The sequence below is a fragment of the Pristiophorus japonicus genome, chromosome 3 (assembly GCF_044704955.1).
Source record: "Pristiophorus japonicus isolate sPriJap1 chromosome 3, sPriJap1.hap1, whole genome shotgun sequence".
NCBI lineage: Eukaryota > Metazoa > Chordata > Chondrichthyes > Pristiophoridae > Pristiophorus > Pristiophorus japonicus.
In genome coordinates, this window is record NC_091979.1 from 234203989 (window position 1) to 234227254 (window position 23266).

Below are 23266 nucleotides of genomic sequence, written 5' to 3' on the forward strand. Positions count from 1 at the left end.
ACCATCACAGAAAGGGTGAGGGAAATCTGGAACTCTCTTCCCCCAAAAAGCCATTGAGACAGAACAGCCGCGATCTAATTGAATGCTGGGCCGCAAATGACACGAATTAGGGTGGTATTCCCTGGAATTTAAATGGTTAAGGGCGATCTGATCGAAGTTTTCAGGATATTAAGGGGAACCAACCGGGTAGATAGAGAGAAACTATTTCCGCTGGTTGGGGAGGGGCATAGTCTAAAAATTAGAGCCAGAGTTTTCAGGAGTGAAATTAGGAAACACTTCTACACACAAAGGGTGGTGGAACACTCTTCCGCAATTGGCACTAGATCAATTATTCATTTTAAATCTGAGATTGCTAGATTTCTGTCAACCAAAGGTATTAAGGCAATTGGGTCAAAGTATGTGGAGTTGGGTCACAGCTCATCCATGATCTTATTGAATGGTGGAACAGGCTCGAGGGGCTGAATGGCCTCCTCCTGTTCCTATGCCAAGAGACGCCATCTTGAACACTCATTCTAGTCCCTTGGTCTAATATCCTGCACCCATGTTTTTTTTTGTTTCCCCTCATCAGCCGACGGCCGCGTTTCAGTCGGATGAGCAGCGGGCAGCCTTGCTGGCAAAGTACGAGCCGGACAAGTTGTTCCAGGCGGATCGGAATTTCCACGCTGCTCAGGAGCTGGATGTGTCTCTACTGGAAGGAGACTTGGTCGGAGTAATTAAACAGCAAGATCCCATGGGCAGCCAGAACCGCTGGCTGGTGGACAATGCGGGTAAGGGGAAAGGACCAATCCTGGCGTTGTGAAGATATGCGTGTAGTGTGCATGAGGGCTCCATGGTACGATTCCAAGCCAAACCTGTCCGAATGCTCCCAGGATAGATTCCTGGCCCCTTGTCTTAGCTCCCGGTTAAGCAACATCATCGATTTCAAAATTCTCATCCTTGTTTACAAATCCCTCCATGGCCTTGCCCCTCCCTATCTCTGTAATCTCCTCCAGCTCCACAAAGCCCTCGAGATATCTGCGCTCCTCTAATTTTGCCCTCCTGAGCATCCCTGATTATAATCGCCCAACCATCGGTGGCCGTGCCTTCAGCTGCCTGGGCCCCAAGCTCTGGAACTCCCTCCCTAAACCTCTCCACCTCTCTTTCCTCCTTCAAGAGGCTCCTTAAAACCGACCTCTTTGACCAAGTTTTTGGTCAGCTATGCTAATTTCTATTTGTGCGGCTCGATGCCAAATTTTTATCTCATCGTACACCTATGAAGCGCCTTGGGATGTTTCACTATGTTAAAGGCGCTATATAAATACAAGTTGTTATTGTTCCTTCACGCCACCGTTGGTGGCCATGCCTTCAGCTGCCTAGTCCCTAAGCTCTGGAATTTCCTCCTTAAAGTCTTCCCCTTTTAAGAAGGTTCTTAAAACCCAACTTTTGGACCCAATATCTCCTTGTATATAGGAAACGCAGTCCTATCAATAACAGTGTGATCATGATCAGATAATCTGTTTTTGTTATCTTGATAAATATTGGCCCCAGGACACCATGGAGAAGTCCCTTGCTCTTCTTCAAAATAGTGGCCATGGGATCTTTTGCGTCTGCCCGAGAGAGCAGACGGGGCCTCAGTTTTAAAACAGCAACTCCACTCAGTGCAGTGCGCTCTCTCAGCACTGCACTGGGAGTGTCAGCCTGGATTTTGTGCTCATGCCTCTGGAGTGGGATTTAAACCCACAACCTTCTGACCCAGAAACGAGAGTGCTACCCACTGAGCCAGTGGAGTCTGAGAAGAGATGGGGAGGTGTAATGTATTTGCTTCATGGGTTCTTTGCCTAAGAATTCATAGCAACACATTGCTATTAAGAACTAGTTGATTGATTAACAAAAGTTTAACAATCACACTGCACATTATCAGTTCATCCACCAGGCTCATAACTGCCTGCCTTATTGTGGATGACCTAGACCCAGTTGGCTAGGGTTTTGAGTCTTGTGAACATCACGTGACTGGCTAAGCCACTCCCAATGCAACAGCTCTTCAGCTATTTTAAGTAGAACATAAAATCAAGCGCCCCCTTTTGGCAAGGGCACTAGAACTCTCAAATTTCTAAATAAACTTTTAATGGAAACTTAAACCAAACTAAAATTTGGTGATGATGCACTGCAGTCCCTCCGGTGCCCACCTCTCGCGGAAGGCCGCGAGCGTACCGTTGGACACCGTGTGCTCCATCTCCAGGGACACCGTGGCTCGGATGTAACCGTGGAAGAGAGGCAGGCAGTTGGGTTGAACGACCCCCTCGACTGTCCGCTGCCTGGGCCGGTTAATGACCGCTTCAACAGCTCGACAACTATTTTGTTGCATCTGTAAGACAATAAATCATTAAATCAAGTGCCCCCTGATTAAAGAGGGGCACTAAAACCGACAAACTTAAAAAATTAAACTTTAGACATTAAATGGTCAAATTAGAATTTGGTTGCCGGGGGTGATGATGCACTCCAGTCCAACAGCTCTATAACTATTTTGTGTAGACAATAAACAAGTACCCCCTGGTTAAAGGGGGGTGGCACACTCCAAAAACTTTCAAACAAGTGCCCTCTTGTTCTTTTTTGAGGGCACTAAAAACACAAATTATACAAATGCCCCCTGGCTAAAAGTGGGGGGGGGGAGGGGATGGCGGCACTAAAACCGACAACTTAAACAAATTAAACTTTAGACATGTGGTTCAAATTAAAATTTGGTTGCCGGGGTATGATGCTGCACTCCAGTCCAACAGCGCTGCAAACCTGTGAGCATGCTTACAGGTGCATACATTACCGGGTGAAGCGGGGGTGGGGGTGAAGCAAGGGGTGGGGAGGGGCGGGCGGGCGGGGGGGATGAGAACATCTTGTTGAATGTTGTGTTGACGATCTGTCCCTTGTCTCTCGGCAGCGATGAAGGGCTTTGTCTACAGTTCCTTCCTGAAGCCTTACAACCCTCGCCGCAGCCACTCGGACATCTCGGTGGGCAGCCACTCCTCCAACGAATCGGGCTACGGCGGCTCATCCCCGGTCATCTCCCGGCAGAACAGCGCCTCCGTCCTGGCGGTCAACCACGCCAGCGGCACGGCCTCCTTCTCCGCCTCGCCGCCGCCAGTACACGTTCCCGCCGAGACGCCGGGTGGGCCTGCCCCCAGAGCGGCGACACAGCGGCCCACCCCATCCGGCCGCCCCTCCTCGCCCCGGCCCAACGCTCTGGCCCAACGCTCCAACACCATCGACCCCTCGGCAGCGCCGGCCCCTCGCCGCTCGGCCGCCAAGGAACCCTACGCGACAGCGCAGCCCAAGCGGTCGAGCCAGACGGAGTATTCGTTGCCGCGGAAGGGCCGGGAGTGCCGGCGGGGTCTACGCAGGGCCGCCTCGCAGGAGGGGTATCTGGAGAGCAACGACTACGACCCCGGGCAGCAGGTGAGAGCAGGAAGGGGCTCCGAGACCCTCACACCTCACCCCATCCACCACCTTAAACATTCACTCCCTCCACCACCGGCGCACCCTGGCTGCAGTGTGCACCATCTACAAGATGCACTGCAGCAACTCGCCAAGGCATCTTCGGCAGCACCTCCCAAACCCGCCACCTCTACCACCTAGAAGGACAGGACAGGGCAGTAGGCGCATGGGAACACCACCACCTCCACGTTCCCCTCCGAGTCACACACCATCCTGACTTGGAAATATATCGGCTGTTCCTTCAACATCACTGGGTCAAAATCCCGGAACTCCCTCCCTAACAGCACTGTGGAAGTACCTTCACCACACAGACTGCAGCGGTTCAAGGCGGCGGCTCACCACCACCTTCTCGAGGGGCGATTAGGGATGGGCAATAAATGCTGGTCTTGCCAACAACGCCCACATCCTGAGAATGAATATAAACAAAAAACAGATCCTCATCTAGCGGCGCAATAGAAATGCAAGTCTTTCTTTGACAGTGCAGGATCATTATAGAATTATAGAAATTTACAGCACAGAAGGAGGCCATTTCGGCCCATCGTGTCCGCGCCGGCCGACAAAGAGCTATCCAGCCTAATCCCACTTTCCAGCTCTTGGTCTGTAGCCCTGCAGGTTGCGGCCCTTCAAGCGCACATCCAGGTACTTTTTAAATCTGGTGAGGGTTTCTGCTTCAACCATCCTTTCAGGCAGTGAGTTCCAGACCTCCACCACCCTCTGGGTGAAGAAATTTCCCCTCAAATCTCCTCTAAACCTCTGATCAGTTACTTTAAATCTATGCCCCCTCTGCCAAGGGAAACAGGTCCTTCCTATCCACTCTATCTAGGCCCTCATAATTTAATACACTTCAGTTAAATCTCCTCTGTCTCCTCTGTTCCAAAGAAAACATTCCCAGCCTATCCAATCTTTCCTCATAGCTACAATTCTCATCAATCTCAGGCTAGGTTATGTGTCCTAAGTCCCTAAAGTGGGGCTTGAACCTGTGATCTGACTCATAAGATCATGGCTGATCTTCTACCTTTGCTCCACTTTCCTGCACTGTTCCCATATCCCTTGATACCCTTATCAGCCTTGAATATACTCACGTCTGAGCACCCACAGCCCTCTGGGGCAGAGAATTCCAGAGATTCACCATTCTCTGAGTGAAGAAGCTGCTCCTCATCTCAGTCCTTAAATGGTCGACCCCTTATCCCGAGACTGTGTCCCAGGGATCAACTGAGCCAGGCTGATGATGCTGGCTTAACATAACATAAGAAATTGGAGCAAGAGTAGGCCATATGGCCCCTCGAGCCTGCTCCGCTATTTAATACGATCATGGCTGATCCGATCATGGACTCAGGTCCACTTCCCTGCCTGCTCCCAAAACCCCTTATCGGTTAAGAAACTGTCGATCTGTGTCTTAAATATATTCAATGTCCCGGCTTCCACAGCTCTCTGAGGCAGCGAATTCCACAGATTTACAAACCTCCGAGAAGAAATTCCTCCTCATCTCAGTTTTAAATGGGCGGCCTCTTATTCTAAGATTATACCCTCTAGTTCTAGTCTCCCCATCAGTGGAAACATCCTCTCTGCATCCACCTTGTCGAGCTCCCTCATCTTATACGTTTCAATAAGATCACTTCTCATTCTTCTGAATTCCAATGAGTAGAGGCCCAACCTACTCAACCTTTCCTCATAAGTCAACTCCCTCATCCCCGGAATCAACCTTGTGAACCTTCTCTGAACTGCCTCCAAAGCAAGTATATCCTTTCTTAAATATGGAAACCAAAACTGCACGCAATATTCCAGGTGCAGCCTCACCAATACCCTGTATAACTGTAGCAAGTCTTCCCTGCTTTTATACTCCATCCCCTTTGCAATAAAGGCCAAGATTCCATTGGCCTTCCTGATCACTTGCTGTACCTGCATACTATCCTTTTGTGTTTCATGCACAAGTACCGCCAGGTCCTGCTGTACTGCAGCACTTTGCAATCTTTCTCCATTTAAATAATAACTTGCTCTTTGATTTTTTTCTGCCAAAGTGCATGACCTCACACTTTCTGACATTATACTCCATCTGCCAAATTTTTACCCACTCACTGAGCCTGTCTATGTCCTTTTGCAGATTTGTTGTGTCCTCCTCACACATTGCTTTTCCTCCCATCTTTATATCGTCAGCAAACTTGGCTATGTTACACTCAGTCCTTTCTTTCAAGTCGTTAATGTAGATTGTAAATAGTTGGGGTCCCAGCACTGATCCCTGCGGCACCCCACGAGTTACTGAGTTGCCAACCAGAGAATGAATCATTTATCCCGACTCTCTCTTTTCTGTTAGTTAGCCAATCTTCTATCCATGCTAATTATTACTCCCAACCCCGTGAACTTTTATCTTGTGCAGTAACCTTTTGTGTGGCACCTTGTCAAATGCCTTCTGGAATTCCAAATGCACCACATCCGCTGGTTCCCCTTTATCCATGAAAGACCAAGATTCCATTGTCGGCAGTAATCGACACTGGCCGAAGTCTTGAGAGTGAATGCAGAGGCTATTGCGGGTCAGAAATGAGGAGGAATTCTCCGTTTGCCGTGTATCTGACCTCTCTCTCTCTCTCTCTCTCTCTCTCTCTCCGTCCAGGTTTACTATGCAGTCTACGATTTCCGAGCGCGGTGCGCTAACGAACTCTCCATCACCAACAACCAACGCCTGCACATCCTGCGCTTCCACGACATGAACGGGAACCGGGAGTGGTGGCTGGCGGAGGCCAACGGGCAGCAAGGCTACGTCCCTGCCACTTACATCAGAAAAACGGAGTACACGTGAAGAGCCGGCGGGTGGAGGGGGGGGGGTGGTTGGAGGAGGCGGCGGGGGGGGGGCCAAGGGGAAGAAGGAACAATGGAAAAAAAGGAAGAGAGACGAGTACAAACGGCCTCTGGTGTTTTAAGACAAATGGAGAAGAGGCTGTCTCTCACTCACTCACTCAACGCTCGAGGTGGAGGAGGAGAACACTAGGCCCCTCGAGGGAACTGTGCTGTCTTTATTTCTTCCAGGATGTTTCGGAAAGGGTATTTAAGCAAATAGAACAATTACTGGAATTATTGTTAGCCAAACCTGCGATGACAGTGTGGCGTTATACCAAGATGACCTCGAGTGAGAGTACCAGTGCTAAAATATATATAGATATATATATATATATATATATAGATATAATACAATTTCCAGAACAAACATTTTTTTTTAATTTTAAGAACGTAACAGTAGTTTTAAACTTATTTTGCTGATCAGGCCTCTGTCTCTTCGCCCCCTCCCCCTGCTCTAGTGTTTCCGCGGCAACCATTGTGAAATCGGGACTCCGCAGAGAACAAAGTTGTCCCACCGTGGGCACACACGCACGATGCCGTAGCAACCTACATTTTATTGAGGAAAAGGGCAAACGTGATTTATGAAACTGATGGGAGGATTGTGTCCCTTGGCTGAGAGAGGCGACAAAGATACCTCCCCGTGAGTACAAGCCGGGATGAGAGGCCCAGGTTAGGCCGCAATCAAAGCCCACCTCTCCGGAACAAGCTGATTTTTTAAAATCTGGGAAAGGCGGCGTTTTACGCTTGATGTGTCCTTGCGGAATACACCGTGGTATTTTACACTATACCGAGAGAGAGCAAGATTTTTTGCAATTTAACCGATTTGAGTATTACATTTGAGGGGGATCTGGTCGAGCCGAGAGGGTGAGACCCTGGCAGTGACCACTGTCGTCCAGGAACCTGGGGGTCTGTTACAGTGACGGGTAGAAGCCTGTGAGCAGTACGCTTTGTTCCTGATGTTGCTGGAATGGAACCAAATGGGGGATTTGTGGGGGGGGGCGGGGGTGGAGGAGAGGGGGATTTCAAACCAAAAATCTGCACCTCAGCTACTGACCAACAGCATTAAAAGATAGGGTCAGATCAGCCACGATCTGATTGGGTGGTGGAACAGGCCCAAGGGGCTGAACGGCCGCCACCTGATCCTAAGGTGCATGTCGCTCAGACATCTTATAAACTTGGCCTTGTGTTGATGGATTATCTTAGAGAGGCAGGTAATCCTCACGACAGCACACCATATTACTGACTCATCCCTCGCACTCCTGGACAATCGGACCCAGGCTCCGATGGTGGAGTTTGCAGGGCCGCTTTTCCTGCCCCCCCCCGGTGCTCCAGAATCACCTGTACCATAAATGTGGGCCTGGGACATTCCACTGGCGTTGCCCTGGCAACCCGCTTGTACAGCGCTGCGAAGGGGGTCTCCATATTCCAGATTCGCGAATTTACCTTGTGAGGGGCTCGTCCCTTGTTGGACCCCGGGGGTCCTTAAGCTTCAGTGTATCCGATCTGGAGCAAGTTTACATATTCAGACTCCCCTTCACCACGGCGCACGCTGATCAATGGAAGGAGGCTATCCGTCTTGTATAGTCCATATTCAGTGAATGAAGGGGATCTCTCTGCTCTTGAATTAAAAGGATTTTATTTGTCCAACATTATGTGTGTGTATGACAGGTTTATTTGGTTGATATAATTATTTTTGTCTCATTTACTCCACTTTGTTTCCTGAAGGGTGCCACCAACCTTCCGGTACCCGACCCCCGACCCTCTTGGTACCTGACCAACACCCCCTCCCCCCCCGGTACCTGAACCTCCACCCCCCAACCCCCTTGGTACCTGACCCCCGAACCCTCAGTGGACCTTGAGTCTACCTCTCGCTTTCTCAATAATAAGTTCTTGAAGAGGAAGTTGAGCTGAAAAGCGTTGATGAGCTGACATGCCCATCTCTCCCACACTAACGCTGCAGGGAAAGAGGAAGGACACATTTCAATAAACGCCCACACCCATGGAGCCAAAGCACGTAGCTTTGGTACAAGACTGCCTCCCTGCCTCCACACACACACTAATTTATCTTGGAACACTGAGCATTGCAGGGTTTGAGCTGGAATTATTTTAACGTGCTATACGAGATGTGATCCCATATCGGTGGCGCTGCCAAATTGCCTTCAGTCTTGCCCATCAAATATCGCAAGACCGTGCCTGACGCAGTTCTCCGCAGTAGCGCTGACAGAGACTGCAATTACAATTAAATCTCAGACATTTTTGCAATATTTTCATTCAAAGAGCGAGCTGTGATTGTGGTTTACAACTTGTTTTTATGCAGCGTTTTCAATGTAGTAAAACTCCCCACGGCGCTTCATAGGAGCGATTATCAAACACAATCTAACACCGAGCCACAGGAGGAGATATTAGCGCAGGCGACCAAAAGCTTGGTCAAAGAGGTAGGTTTTAAAAGAGAGGCAGAGAGGTTTAGTGAGGGAGTTCCAGAGCTTGGGGCCCAGGCAACAGAAGGCACAGCCACCAATGGTTGAGCGATTATAATCAGGGATGCTCAAAAGGCCAGAATTGGAGGAGTGCAGACATCTCCGGGGGTGGTGGTGATATTGTGAGGCTGGAGGAGGTTACATAGAGAGTGGGCGAGGCCATGGAGGGATTTGGAAGACATAGATAAGAATTTTACAATTGAGATGTCGGTGGATGGGGAGCCAATGTAGGTCAGCGAGCACGGAGGTGGGGGGGAGATTTGACGCCCCTTAACTATGGGCGTGATACCATATTTATATGTGAAAGAGTCCCAGTGGACTTGGTGCTATCGAGACCACCACCTACTCCAGCCCCTCAATCCACCGCTGAAGGGGGCCTGGTCACCAGACACGGGACACATCTGCCGTTCAGTACATCACACCCTGTAAAACTTCAGCTACACGGAGCGTCCCACAAGTCCCAGATCGCCAACATGTTTCTCAAAGTCGTGTCCATTAAGGAGAGGAAATGTTGGGAGCCTTTTTGATTTTCTTTACCCCTCTGGTGGCTCGAGTCACTGAGGTGAACTGCGTTGATCCTCATGCACTAAAGCAGTGGCTGACCCTCCTTCCGCTCAGCTGTCACTGACACTCGTCGCACCCAGCAAGACCCTCAGAGCACTGTGGTCACCGCTGATATCCCTGCATCCCTCGCCATGCGGTAGAAGTGTCCTTGGCGTTGGAGGAGTGCGGAGGGAGTGTCAAATTCGATGAGCCGTCCGGCATCCAGAACCATCACCCTAGCATACAACAAAGGGAAATTGACATTATTGCAATGACCAGGCCAACATCCCCAGCGCACTCGACCAGCTCCATTGGGCAGGCCACATTGTTCGCATGCCTAACACGAGACTCCCAAAACAAGCGCTTTACTCGGAACTCCTACACGGCAAGCGAGCCCCAGGTGGGCAGAGGAGAAGTTTCAAGGACACCCTCAAAGCTTCCTTGATAAAGTGGAACATCCCCACCAACAACTGGGAGTCCAAGGCCAAAGATCACCCCAAGTGGAGGAAGAGCATCTGGGAGGGCGCTGAGCACCTGAGTCTCGTCACTTGAGAGCATGCAGAAACCAAGCGGAAGGAGCGTGCGCCAAACCAGTCTTTCCCACCTGTGACAGAGACTGTAATTCCCATATTGGACTGAACAGTCACCTAAGAACTCACTTTTAGAGTGGAAGCAAGTCTTCCTCGATTCTGAGGAACTGCCTATGATGATGATGAGAATATCCCTGGCTTGGAGGGAGTGTCAAATTCGCTGATCAGTCCCAGCGTCCAGAACCATCACCCTAGCACGCAACAAAGGGAAATTGACATTGCAATGGACGCCCTCCCACTTTGCTCTCTTGGGGGCGACTGACACGACAAGGGGCAGCATGGTGGACCCAAACTGCCCCTTCGTCTAAATTAGAGCCAGGCCACTCGGGGTAATGTCAGGAAGCACTTCTATTCATTCGTTCCTGGGATTGGGCGTCACTGGCAAAGCCGGCATTTATTGCCCATTCCTAATTGCCCTTGACAAGGTGGTGGTGAACAACTGCCTTGAATCGCTGCAGTCCGTGTGGTGAAGATGCTCCCATAGTCTGTTACACAGGAAATACGGCACAGAAACAGGCCATTCAGCCCAACCAGTCCATGCCAGCATTTATGCCCCACTCGAACCTCCTCCCGTCTTTCTTCATCTAACTCGATCTGCATAACCCGCTATTCCCTTTTCCCTTATATGTTTGTCCGGACTCCCCTTAAATGCATTGATACTGTTCGCTTCCACCACTCCCTGTGGTAGCACATTCCATATTCTCGCCACTCTCTAGGTAAAGAAGCTTCTTCTGAATTCCCCATTGGATTTCTTGGTGACTACCTTAGATTGATGGCCTCTAGTTATGCTCTTCCCCACAAGTGGAAACACACTAGGGGGCCCCCTGACTTACAAAGTGGCACACCTGTTTTTTTTTTCTCCAGGGGGCGGAGAGTTGACCGATATTCAGAACTTTGATTTTTGTTCCCGGTTGGGGCGGTGTTCCGGTCGGCTGCGGGGCAGAAGTGCCCTTGGAGCGGCGATCACTTGGAGCTGGTCGGCGTAGCGCTGACGCGTCGCAACGCCCCTCTCCTTCCGTTAAAGGGGCGGGAGCTGTGAACACTACAGTCGGTTAAACCTGGGTCACCGGGGGAGGGTTTCGGCCAGGCCAGCGGCCCGGTACCCCCACGAGAGGGGGAGGTTGCCTGTCGGTGACCCGGCCGAACCCGCGGCCACCACCGGAGTCGGGCCGACGTTTAAAATAAAATGGCCACGGTGGAGCGCCCTCCCCTCGAAGGGCAGACGCGCCACCCAGCCACAGGCAGCTTCCCGCCGTGGAAAGGCTGTCGGGGGCACCGAGCAGCGGCGGCTCCGATCCCGCGGGCCGGAAAGGAATTGGCGCCGGTCGGTGCAGAGCCGGCAACACGGGCAGTGTGGCAGCAAGCACTGTTGGAAATCAAATGGAGGGTAATTTCACAAATGTTGGTGAGGCCTTACCAACCCCTGGCTGCCTCTTGGAGGGGGTCACGGCTCCTAAAGAAAGGGGCAATCTCGGCCCCTCTGTATCCACTCGTATCAAAACCTTTCATAATCTTAAAGACCTCAATTAGACCCAGCCTGTTCATCCTTTCCTGATAGGTATACCCTTGCATTTCTGGTATCATCCTTGTAAATCCAAGTGCTGTTAGGGAGGGAGTTCCAGGAATTTGACCCGGCGACGATGAAGGAACGGTCGATATATTTCCAAGTCAGGATGGTGTGTGACTTGGAGGGGAATGTGGAGGTGGTGGTGTTCCCATGCGCCTGCTGCCCTTGTCCTTCTAGGTGGTGGGGTTTGGGAGGTTTCACACAAAGGGCAGTGGAAATCTGGAACTACCCCCACCCCCCCCAAAAGCTTTTGATGCTGAGTTCAATTGGAAATTTCAAAACCAAGATCGATTGATGATTGTTGGGTGAGGGTATTAAGGGATCATGGAACCCAAGCAGGCAGATGGAGTGAAGATGCAGATCACCCATGATCTGGTTGAATGGTGGAACAGGCTCGAAGGACTGCATGGTCTCCTGTTCCTCCACAAGATCAGGTTGTTATGTATTTAACCCCTTGTAACCTGCATGACACCTGACCACTAGAGGGCCCACCTATTGGAGTCCCAAGGGATCCCGGCATCCCTTGGGAGCATGGTATATAAGCAGGCCACCCACGAGGTACCTGCACTCTGGAGTCTTATTAAAGAAGCTAAGGTCACACTTGCTCATTGCACACAGTACTCAGTTTCATCCTTTATTATGAGCGCACCAATTGGCGACGAGGTAAGAACAACCGCGCAAAAATATAAACAACAGTCAGTATCCTGGAGAAGTTCTCAGAAGGGGAAGATTGGGAGGCCTTCGTGGAGAGACTCGACCAATACTTCGTGGCCAACAAGCTGGAAGGGGATGAGAACGCTACCAAACGAAGGGCGATCCTCCTGGCTGTCTGTGGGGCAACAACCTATGGCCTCCTGAAGAATCTCCTGGCTCCGGCAAAATCAACAGAGAAATCCTATGAAGAATTGTGTACGCTGGTCCGGGAGCACCTAAATCTTAAGGAAGCGTTTTGATGGCGAGATATCGGTTAATGCGAGGCAGTTAACACCTTGTTGGCGTTGTGGAGGTGATCATCGGCCCATTCAATGCTGCTTCAAGCACTATGCATGCAAAGGTTGCAGAACAACCTCCAGCGAATGTGCAGGCGAGCTGCAGACCCTGCAAACCACCACGTTGCAGAGGAAGATCAATCAAGCTGAATTGGAGACTCGTACCGAGGAGGCAGAAGTGTACGGGGTCACTACGAAATGTCCACCAATAATGTTAAGTTGAACTGAACGGCATTCCAGTATCTATGGAACTGGACACGGGTGCAAGCCAGTCCATAATGAGTAAAAAGGCCTTCGACAGGCTGTGGGGCAAAAAGGCACACAGGCCCAAGCTCAGCCCCATTCACACCGAACTAAGGACTTACACCAAGGAACTAATCCCTGTAATTGGCAGTGCAGAAGTTAAAGTCTCCTATGACGGAACAGTACACGAACTCCCGCTGTGGATTGTGCCAGGGGATGGCCCCACGTTGTTTGGCAGAAGCTGGCTGGGGAAAATGCACTGCAACTGGGACGACATCCAAGCGCTTTCGTCTGTCGACGATGCCTCATGTGTCCAGGTTCTGAGCAAGTGCCCATCATTGTTCGAGCCAGGCATTGGAAGCTTCTCGGGGGCGAAAGTGCAGATCCATTTGGTTCCCGATACGCGACCCATCCACCACAAGGCACGGGCGGTACCGTACATGATGCATGAGAAAGTGGAAATTGAGCTGGACAGGCTGCAGCGAGAAGGCATCATCATACGGGTGGAATTCAACGAGTGGGCCAGTCCGATTGTCCTGGTACTTAGAGGACGGCATGGTTAGAATTTGTGGGGACTATAAAGTAACGATTAACTGTTTTTCGCTGCAGGACCAGTACCCGCTACCCAAGGCAGACGACCTATTTGTGACCCTGGCTGGAGGGAAGATGTTCACCAAGCTGGACCTGACCTCGGCCTACATGACTCAGGAGCTGAAGGAGTTTTTGAAAGGCCTCACCTGCATCAACACACACAAAGATCTGTTAATTTATAACCGGTGCCTGTTCAGGATTCGGTCAGCCGCGGCAATCTTCCAGCGGAATATGGAGAGCCTGCTAAAGTTGATTCCTTGCACAGTGGTTTTCCAGGATGACATATTGGTAACAGGTCGGGACACCATGGAGCACTTGAAGAATCTGGAAGAGGTTCTTAGTTGGTTGGATCGCGTGGGGCTCAGGTTGTAACGCTCGAAGTGTGTTTTCCTGGCACAGGACGTCAAGTTGTTGGGAAGAAGAATCGCAGCAGACGGCATCAGATCCACCGACGCCAAGACGGAGGCCATCAAGAACGCGCCGCGACCACAGAACGTGACGGAACTGCGGTCGTTCCTGGGACTCCTTAACTATTTCGGTAATTTCCTACCCGGGTTAAGCACCTTGCTAGAACCCCTACATGCACTACTACGCAAGGGAGACAACTGGGTATGGGGGAATTCACAAGAGGCTGCCTTTTTTTAAAAAAAGTCAGAAATCTGTTGTGTTCAAACAAACTGCATGTCCTGTATAACCCTTGTAAACGATTATTGCTAGCTTGCGATGCGTTGTCATACGGGGTCGGGTGTGTGTTACAACAGGCTAATGAATTGGGGATTTTGCAACCGGTCGCTTATGCATCCAGGAGTTTGTCCAAGGCCGAAAAGGCCTACAGCATGATTGGAAAAGAGGCTCTGGCGTGCGTCTATGGGGTGAAAGAAATGCACCAGTACTTATTTAGCCTCAAGTTTGAACTTGAAACTGACCACAAGCCGCTCATATCGCTGTTCTCTGAGAGCAAAAGGATTAGCACCAATGCCTCTGCCCGCATCCAAAGATGGGCGCTCACGCTGTCGGCATACAACTATATAATCAACCACAGACTGGGCACAGAGAACTATGCAGATGCTCTGTCGGCTACCATTGCCCACCGCCGGGGTGGAAATGGCACAGCCAGGACTTGTTCATGGTCATGGAGGCATTTGAGAACGAGAAATCCCCCGTTACGGCCCGCCAGATCAGGACTTGGACCAGCCAGGATCCTTTACTGTCCTTGGTTAAAAAGCTGTGTCCTCCATGGGAGCTGGTTCGGTGTCCCAGCGGAGATGCAGGAGGCAATTAAGCCGTTCCACATACGCAAAGATAAGTTGTCCCTGCAGGCGGACTGTCTATTGTGGGGCAATCGTGTGGTCTTGCCCAAGAAAGGCAGCGATACGTTCATATGTGAACTGCACAGCACCCACCAGGCATCGTAATGATGAAAGACATAGCCAGATCCCATGTCTGGTGGTCCAGCATCGACTCAGATTTAGAGTCATGCGTGCACCAGTTCAACATTTGCTCTCAGCTGAGCAATGCACCCAGAGAGGCGCCGCTAAGTTTGTGGTCGTGGCCCTCCAAACCGTGGTCAAGGATCCACGTGGACTATGCGGGGCCCATTTCTAGGCAAAATGTTTTTGGTTGTCGTGGATGCTTACTCAAAATGAATTGAATGTTCGATAATGTCTGTAAGCACGTCCACGGTCACTATTGAAAGCCTATGAGCCATGTTTGCCACACACGGCTTGCCTGATGTCCTAGTCAGCGACAATGGGCCGTGCTTCACCAGTGCTGAATTCAAGGAATTCATGACCCGCAATGGGATCAAACACGTCACATCTGCCCCGATCAAGCCCGCATTCAACGGCCAGGCAGAACGGGCAGTTCAGACCATCAAGCAAAGCTTGAAACGAGTGTTGAAAGGCTCCCTGCAGACCTAGTTATCCCAAGTGCTGCTCAGTTACCGCACCAGACCCCACTCACTCACCGGGATTCCCCCAGCTGAGCTGCTCATGAAAAGGGTGCTTAAAACAAGGCTTTCTCTTGTCCATCCTGATCTCCATGATCAAGTAGAGGGCAAGCGGCATCAACAAAGTGTGTACCATGACCGTGCAAATTTGTCACGTGATATTGAGATCAATGATTCTGTGTTTATGCTCAATTATGGACATGGTCCCAAATGGCTCACTGGCACGGTCACAGCCAAAGTGGGAAGTAGGATGTTTCCGGTCAAATTGGCCAATGGACAAACGCACAGAAAACATTTGGACCAAATCAAATTGCGGTTCACCAACAGCTACGAACAACCCGAAGAAGACACCACTAACTTTGAGCCTCCAACACACACACAAGGGCAACTGACATCATGGTTAACCACGAAGCCAAACTCACCATCCCCAGCAGCCCGACAAGGCCGGCTGCCCAACAGCCCAGTGAAGAACTGACCAACCCACCCACACCCGCATTTGTACCGAGACGATCGACAAGGGAGCGAAAAGCCCCAGATCATCTCACCTTGTAAATAACTGCTGTTGACTTCACGGGGGAGTGATGTTATGTATTTAACCCCTTGTAACCTGTATGACACCTGACCACCAGAGGGCCCACCTGTTGGAGTCCCAAGGGATCCCAACATCCCTTGGGAGCACTGTATATAAGCAGGCCACCCACGAGGTACCTGAACTCTTGAGTCTTATTAAAGGAGCTAAGGTCACACTTGCTCATTGCACACAGTATTCAGTTTCATCCTTTATTATGAGTGTACCAAAGGTTCCTCGATGTTTTGTGAATAGAAGGCAGCTACAAATTGTCATAACGCATCCCAATCTTCTCCCCACCCTTCTTGAAAGGTGTTCCATTGGCACCTCCCAACTTTCCACACCTCACCTCAGTGACAATTCCCTCAGTGGGTAGCACCCTTGCCTCTGAGTCCAAAGGTTGTGGGTTTAAGTCCCCAATCCAGACACATGAGCACATAAATCTAGGCTGACACTCCCAGTGCAGTGCTGAGAGAGCGCCACACTGTCGGAGGTGCCGTCTTTTGGATGAGACGTTAAACCGAGGCCCCGTCTGCCCTCCCAGGTGGACGTAAAAGATCCCATGGCCACTATTTTGAAGAGGAGCAGGGGTTGTTATCCCCGGTGTCCTGAGGCCAATATTTAGCCCTCAATCAACATCACTAAAACAGATTATCTGGTCATTATCACATTGCTGTTTGTGGGAGCTTGCTGTGCCCATATTGGCTGCCACATTTCTTACATTACAACAGTGACTACACTTCAAAAAAAAAAGGACTTCATTGGTTGTAAAGCGCTTTGTGACATCCAGTAGTCATGAAAGGCGCTATATAAATGCAAGTCTTTCTTCCTTTCCACAAATGTGAGCTTAGACAATGAGTAGTGGCAGGCTCTTTGACTGTGTAGGCCATCCCATCAGTTCCTCCAGGGGTCGCTGGACAATGTCCCCTCGCTATCCCAGGAATAAAAATATTCCTTTAAAGACTTGCAGATTGTGAGGCCACTTCCCATTTAAACACCCTACTCACCCCCATGGCCTGGTGGGGAAAGACTGAGCCATGCACAAGGTCCCGGGTTTAATTCCCAATCTGTGATATTAACTTCCCTCACCCCACATAATTATGGGGGTACTTGGGCGGTTAGGGGAGGGGGCGAAATCAGTCATCATTCCCACTCCTGATCGCTCTCCTATTCCTCTCACTGGGAAAAAGGTGTGCAGCGACATGTGCTGAGGATAAAACTGGGCTCTGCTGTGATGCCCACCATCATTGCCTGCACTTACACATAAAACTACGTCGCTATTGCCAAAGTAACTACCAAACAAGACCCAGCACTTTCAGCAAATGAGGACACAATATTGTCAATATTGTGTGTACGCATCTCCCTGTGTATATGTGCGTGTGTGTGTATATATGCGAGCCTGTGTATATGTGCATATGTGTGCACCTGTATATGTGTGTGCCTATCTATGCGTCTGAGTGTGCCTGTGTATATGTGTGTCATCATCAAAAGCAGTCCCTCGAGATCCAGAAAGACTTGCTTCCATTCTAAAAGTGTGTTCTTAGGTGACTGTACAGTCCAATACAGGAATTACAGCCTCTGTCACAGGTGGGACAGACAGTGGTTGAAGGAAAGGGTGGGTAGGGAGTCTGGTTTGTCGCATGCTCCTTCCGCTGACTGCGCTTGGTTTCCTGCATGCTCTCGGCGACGAGACTCGAGGTGTTCAGCGCCCTCCCGGATGCTCTTCCTCCACTTAGGGCGGTGTTGGGCCAGCGATTCCCAGGTGTCAGTGGGGATGTTGCACTTTATCAAGGAGGCTTTGAGGATGTCCTTGAAACATTTCCTCTGCCCACCTGGGGCTCGCCTGCCGTGTAGGAGTTCCGAGTAGAACGCTTGCTTTGGGAGTCTTGTGTCAGGCATGCGAACAATGTGGCCGGCCCAACGGAGCTGGTCGAGTGTGGTCAGTGCTTCGATGCTGGGAATGTTGGCCTGATCGAGAACACTGATGTTGGTGCGTCTGTCCTCCCAGGGGATTTTCAGGATCTTGCGGAGATATCGTTGGTGGTATTTCTCCCTCCCTCCTGTATGGCTCAGAGACATGGACCATATACAGTAGGCACCTCAAATCGCTGGAGAAATACCACCAACGATGTCTCCGCAAGATCTTATGTGTGTACCTGTGTGTGTATGTGGGTGCCTGTCTATATGTGCGTATGTGTGTGCCTGTGTATATGTGTGTACCTGCATATGTGTGTGCCTGTGTATATGGTGTGTACCTGTGTATATATGCGTATGTGTGTTCCTGTGTATATATGCGTATGGCTCAGAGACATGGACCATGTACAGTAGACACCTCAAGTCGCTGGAGAAATACCACCAACGATGCCTCCGCAGGATCCTACAAATCCCTTGGGAGGACAGATGCACCCAATATTAGTGTCCTCGACCAGGCCAACATCCCCAGCATTGAAGTACTGACCACACTTGATCAGCTCCACTGGGCATGCCTGACATGAGACTCCCAAAGCAAGCGCTCTACTCAGAACTCCTTCACGGCAAGCGAGCCAAAGGTGCGCAGAGAAAACGTTACAAGGACACCCTCAAAGCCTCCCTGATTGTTGTGTATGCAATAACTGTTAGACTGAGTACTGTTTAACTCCAAGAGGTATAACCTTGGCTCCTTTTTATGAAGGCACAAAGTGACTAATATGGTTGGCCTTTTATACTTGGACTGCACACACATGCATGCAGCCCAATGGCCTCCAACAGTGACGCCATCTAGTGGCTAGTGATCCCAAAAGTACATACATGACAATACCCCACTCTGAGATATTAACAGTCTTTTACAAATTGAGACGGTCCGGTGTTTTACGTTCCCGGGTTGACAGTCTCAGTTTAACTCCAGCTTTGGGAGTATGTTCAGAGTTTGTTGTGACTGGTGGCTGGGTGGCTGACCTGGTGAGAGTGGCAGTGGCCATGTCAGGGATTGAAAGTCCATTTTCATTGAACATGTCAGTGATTAAAAGTCCCGATTCACTGATGACCACTGAGTCGTCTGATGACTGGGGGTAGGTTGGTTGGTCATCGATTCTCTCTTCCTCTGACTGTTCCGGTTCGTCTGTGTGCCGCAGCTTTGTCTGATCCATTTGTTTCCTGCATGTTTGCCCATTTTTGAGCTTGACAATAAATACTCTGTTGCCCTCCTTGGCCGTGACAGTACCAGCGATCCACTTGGGACCCTGACCATAATTCAGAACATATATAGGATCATTTACAGAAATATCGCGTGACACAGCTGTGCGATTGTGCTACCCTTGCTGACTTTTACTTCTATATTCAACATGATTATTCAAGTCAGGGTGTACAAGAGATAGCTTGGTCTTAAGACCTCTCTTCATCATTAGTTTAGCAGGCGAGACCCCGCTAAGCGTGTGTGGTCTTGTCCTGTAACTAAGCAGTATGCATGACAGGTGGATCTGCAGTGACCCTTGGGTTACTCGCTTCATACTCTGCTTTATGATTTGGACAGCACGTTCTGCTTGCCCATTGGATGCAGGTTTGAACAGTGCTGACGTTACATGTTTGATACCATTGAGTTTCCTGAACTTTTAAAACTCCTGACTGGTGAAGCACGATCCGTTGTCGCTAACAATGATGTCAGGCAGACCATGTGTCGCGATAATGACACTGAGGTTCTCAATGGTAGCTGTGGATGTGCTGGATGACATGATTATATGCTCTATCCACTTCGAATATGCATCCACCACAACTAAATACATTTTCCCCAGGAAGGGACCTGCAAAGTCTATGTGGATCCTGGACCATGGTTTGGGCGGCCACGACCACAGACTCAGCAGCGATTCCGCTGGTGCTTTGCTGAGCTGCATGCAAGTGTTGCATTGATGCACACATGATTCCAGCTCAGAGTCAATTCCCGAGTCAATTCGAGACCTGGTGATGGCTTTCATCATTACAATGCCGGGATGTGTGCTATGTAGCTCACGTGCAAATTTCTTTCTCCCTTTCTTGGGCATAACAACACGATTGCCCCACAGTATACAATCCGACTGAATAGACAGTTTGTCTTTGCGACGAATGTAAGGTTTGGTCTCCTCACACATTTGCTTGGGTATGGCAGACCAATCACCTTTGAGGATGCAACTCTTCACCACCAATAAAATCGGATCCTGGCTGGATGAGCTGTGACAGGGGTTCCTTCACTCTCAAAAGCATCCATAACTAACAATAGGTCCGCTGATTGTGGCGTTTCCACCTCCGGTGTGGGTAATGGCAGACGGCTCAAAGCATCGGCACAATTCTCGATGCCAGGTCTATGGCAAATGATATAATCATAAGTGGATAATGTCAGCGCCCACCTCTGGATGCGGGATGAAGCATTGGTATTGATACCTTTGTTTTCAGAGAACAGTCCAGTTCAAACCGAAGACCAAACAAGTACTGATGCATCTTTTTAACCCCATACACACAAGCTAGTGCTTCTTCCTCTAACACGCTGTAGGCTCTTTCCGCTTTAGACAAACGTTTTGAAGCATACGCGACTGGTTGAAGTTTACCCGACTCATTAGCTTGTTGGAATATGCAACCAATTCCATATGACGAAGCATCACAAGCCAATAATAAACATTTACATGGGTCATAATGTCCCAGCAGCTTGATAGAGCAAAGCAGATTAGTGGCTTTCTCAAAAGCTCTCTTAAGATGCACCCCACACCCAGTTGTCGCCTTTTCTTAGCAGCATGTGTTAATAAGGTGCTCAATTTAGGCAGGAAGTTACCGAAATAGTTGAGTAGACCCAGGAACGAATGCAGCTCCGTCACATTCTGTGGCTTGGGTGCATTTTTGATGGCCTTGGTTTTCGTAGGCCTGATGCCATCAGCAGCAATTTTCCTCCCCAGGAATTTGACCTCTGGTGCCATGGAGGTGCACTTCGAGTGTTTCAGTCTGAGTCCCACTTTGTCCAGACGATGTAGAACCTCTTTCAGGTTGTTCATATGTTCCTCGGAGTCACGACCTATGATCAAGATGTCATCTTGGAACATGACGGTTCTGGGAACGGACTTCAGTGGACTTGCTGCAGCCGAGCGAATTCCAAAAGGACACTGTGATAAATAAACAGTCCTTTATGCTTGTTAATGCACGTAAGTCTCTTCGATGTCTCGACCAGCTCCTGTGGCATGTAGGCCAACGTCAAGTCCAGTTTGGTGAATGACTTCCCCCCGGCTAGCCTTCAGTAATGAGTACTGATCCTGTTTTGAAACTCTGTTGATCGTAGCCTAGTAGTCTCCACAGACTCTGACTGTGCCATCACTTTTCAGCACAGGAACAATGGGGTTGGCCCATTCATTAAATTCAACCAGTGATCTGTTCCCTTCAAGCTGGAGTCTGCCCAGTTTGATTTCGACCTTCTCCCTCATCATATACGTTACATCCCGAGCTTTATGATGGACAGGTCTTGCATCCCAGTCCACGTGGATCTGCACCTTGGCTTCCGTGAAGTTGCCGATGCTTGGTTCGAACAGCGAGGGGAACTTGCTCAGTAATTGGGCACATGTATCTTTCTCCGATGACAACGCCTTGATGCGTTCCAATCGCATCTGATTTTTTTTAAGCCAGTTCCTGCCAAACAACGTTGGCCCATTACCTGGGACAATCCATAGCGTTAACTCGTGAACCTCACCATCATACGACACTTTAATTGTGGCACTGCCAATCACCGTTATGAGTTCTTTGGTGTACGTGCGCAACTTGGCATTGACTGGACTCAGCCTGGGCCTCTCAGCCTTAGTATCCCACAGCTTGTCGAATGCCCTCTGGCTCATTATCGATTGACTCGCCCCCGTGTCCAGTTCCATCGATACCGGCACCCCATTAAATTTCACGTTGATCATTATCGGTTTGCTCTTAGTCCATACACTTCCTCCTCTGGTATCTCGGATTGCGTATCCGGATCCACGCTAGTCTGACCATCATCCTCCACATGTTGTGTCGCAGCACACTTGCTCATCTGCGGACATTTGCGCTGGAGATGCCCCACTCTCAGACAGCCTTTGCAACTATATTGCTTAAATCAGCACTGCTGGTGCCGGTGATTTCCCCCATTACGCCAACACGGAGAAATCGGATGCATTCCCGCTGGTGGACTTTGGGCAGCCACAGGTTTCGCGTACGCAGTCGGGTAGGCCTTGCCATGTGCCGCTCTGCCGAACGCCGAATCAATCGCATTTACAGTACTTGCCGAGTTTCGATTTTTCACTGATATCTGCTTTAGACTTCTATCTGTCGTCATACATGACTGAGCGATCGTGATGGCCCTGTTCAAGTCCAACGTCTCCACCGCCAGTAGTTTACGCAGGATCACCTCGTGGTTGATGCTGATTACAAAGAAGTCCTGCAGCATGTCTGCCAACACAGCCCCGAACTTACATGGTCCCGCTAGACATCTCAGGTTGGCAACAAATTCCGCCATATTCTGGCCCTCTGAGCGAACGTGCGTGTAAAATCTGTATCTCGAGATGATGATGCCTTCATCTGGCTTAAGGTGGTCCTGTACCAGTGTACACAATTCTTCATACATCTTCTCTGTTGGACTCACAGGCAGGAGTAGATTCTTTATCAGACCTTAAATTTTTGGACAACAAACCGTGAGGAACACTGCCCGGCGCCGATCTGCATTGCCGACCTCCTCCATTTTGTTGGCCACGAAGAACTGGCTCAAACGGCTCACAAAGTCTTCTCCTTCCACAAATCGCTCCAACAATCCAATTATGCTCAATTTTGCATGTAAAGGTTCCTGTTGCCTCGTCGCCAAATGTTGTATATGCAATAACTGTTAGACTGAGTACTGTTTAACTCCAAGAGGTATAACCTTAGCTCTGCTTTATTAAGGCCCAAAGTGACTAATATACAAAATGGCTGGTGTTTTTTACTTGGGCTGCACACGCGTGCGCAGCCCAATGGCCTCCAACAGTGCGCCATCTAGTGGCTAGTGATCCCAAAAGTACATACATGACACTGATAAAGTGCAACATCTCCACTGACACCTGGGAGTCCCTGGCCAAAAACCGCCCTAAGTGGAGGAAATGCATCCGGGAGGGCACTGAGCACCTCGAGTCTCATCGCCGAGAGCATGCAGAAAGTAAGCGCAGGCAGCGGAAAGAGCATGTGGCAAATCTGTCCCACTCACCCCTTCCATCAAAGACTATCTGTCCCACATTTGACAAGGACTGTGGTTCTTGTATTGGACTGTTCAGCCACATAAGGACTCATTTTAAGAGTGGAAGCAAGTCTTCCTCAATTCCGAGGGACAGCCTGTGATGATGATGATATATGTGTATGTGTGTGCCTGTGTATATGTGCGTATCTGTGTGCCTGTGTATATGTGTGTGCCTGTATATGCGTGCGTATCCTGGAGCTCTGCGCAGTCAGACAAATTAACGGGAACATTGATGCCTGT

General features: G+C 49.9%; 2 protein-coding genes across 3 annotated transcripts in view; one reads left to right on the top strand and one right to left on the bottom strand.

Annotated features, from left to right (window-relative positions):
• dnmbp (dynamin binding protein) overlaps nucleotides 1–7946 on the top strand; it is a 36449-nt gene extending 28503 nt beyond the window's left edge. The window contains exons 7-9 of one of the 2 annotated variants that reach the window (XM_070876414.1): nucleotides 569–767; nucleotides 2912–3426; nucleotides 6074–7946. In XM_070876414.1, the coding sequence (XP_070732515.1) occupies nucleotides 569–767; nucleotides 2912–3426; nucleotides 6074–6259 (900 nt within the window). In that variant the 3' untranslated portion in view covers nucleotides 6260–7946. The remainder of the gene's footprint in view (nucleotides 1–568; nucleotides 768–2911; nucleotides 3427–6073) is intronic. The other variant, XM_070876415.1, reaches the window with a different exon arrangement.
• A 628-nt stretch (nucleotides 7947–8574) lies between these two features.
• abcc2 (ATP-binding cassette, sub-family C (CFTR/MRP), member 2) overlaps nucleotides 8575–23266 on the bottom strand; it is a 278866-nt gene continuing 264174 nt past the window's right edge. The window contains exon 32 of the mRNA XM_070876416.1: nucleotides 8575–9553. Within this exon, the coding sequence (XP_070732517.1) occupies nucleotides 9427–9553 (127 nt within the window). The 3' untranslated portion in view covers nucleotides 8575–9426. The remainder of the gene's footprint in view (nucleotides 9554–23266) is intronic.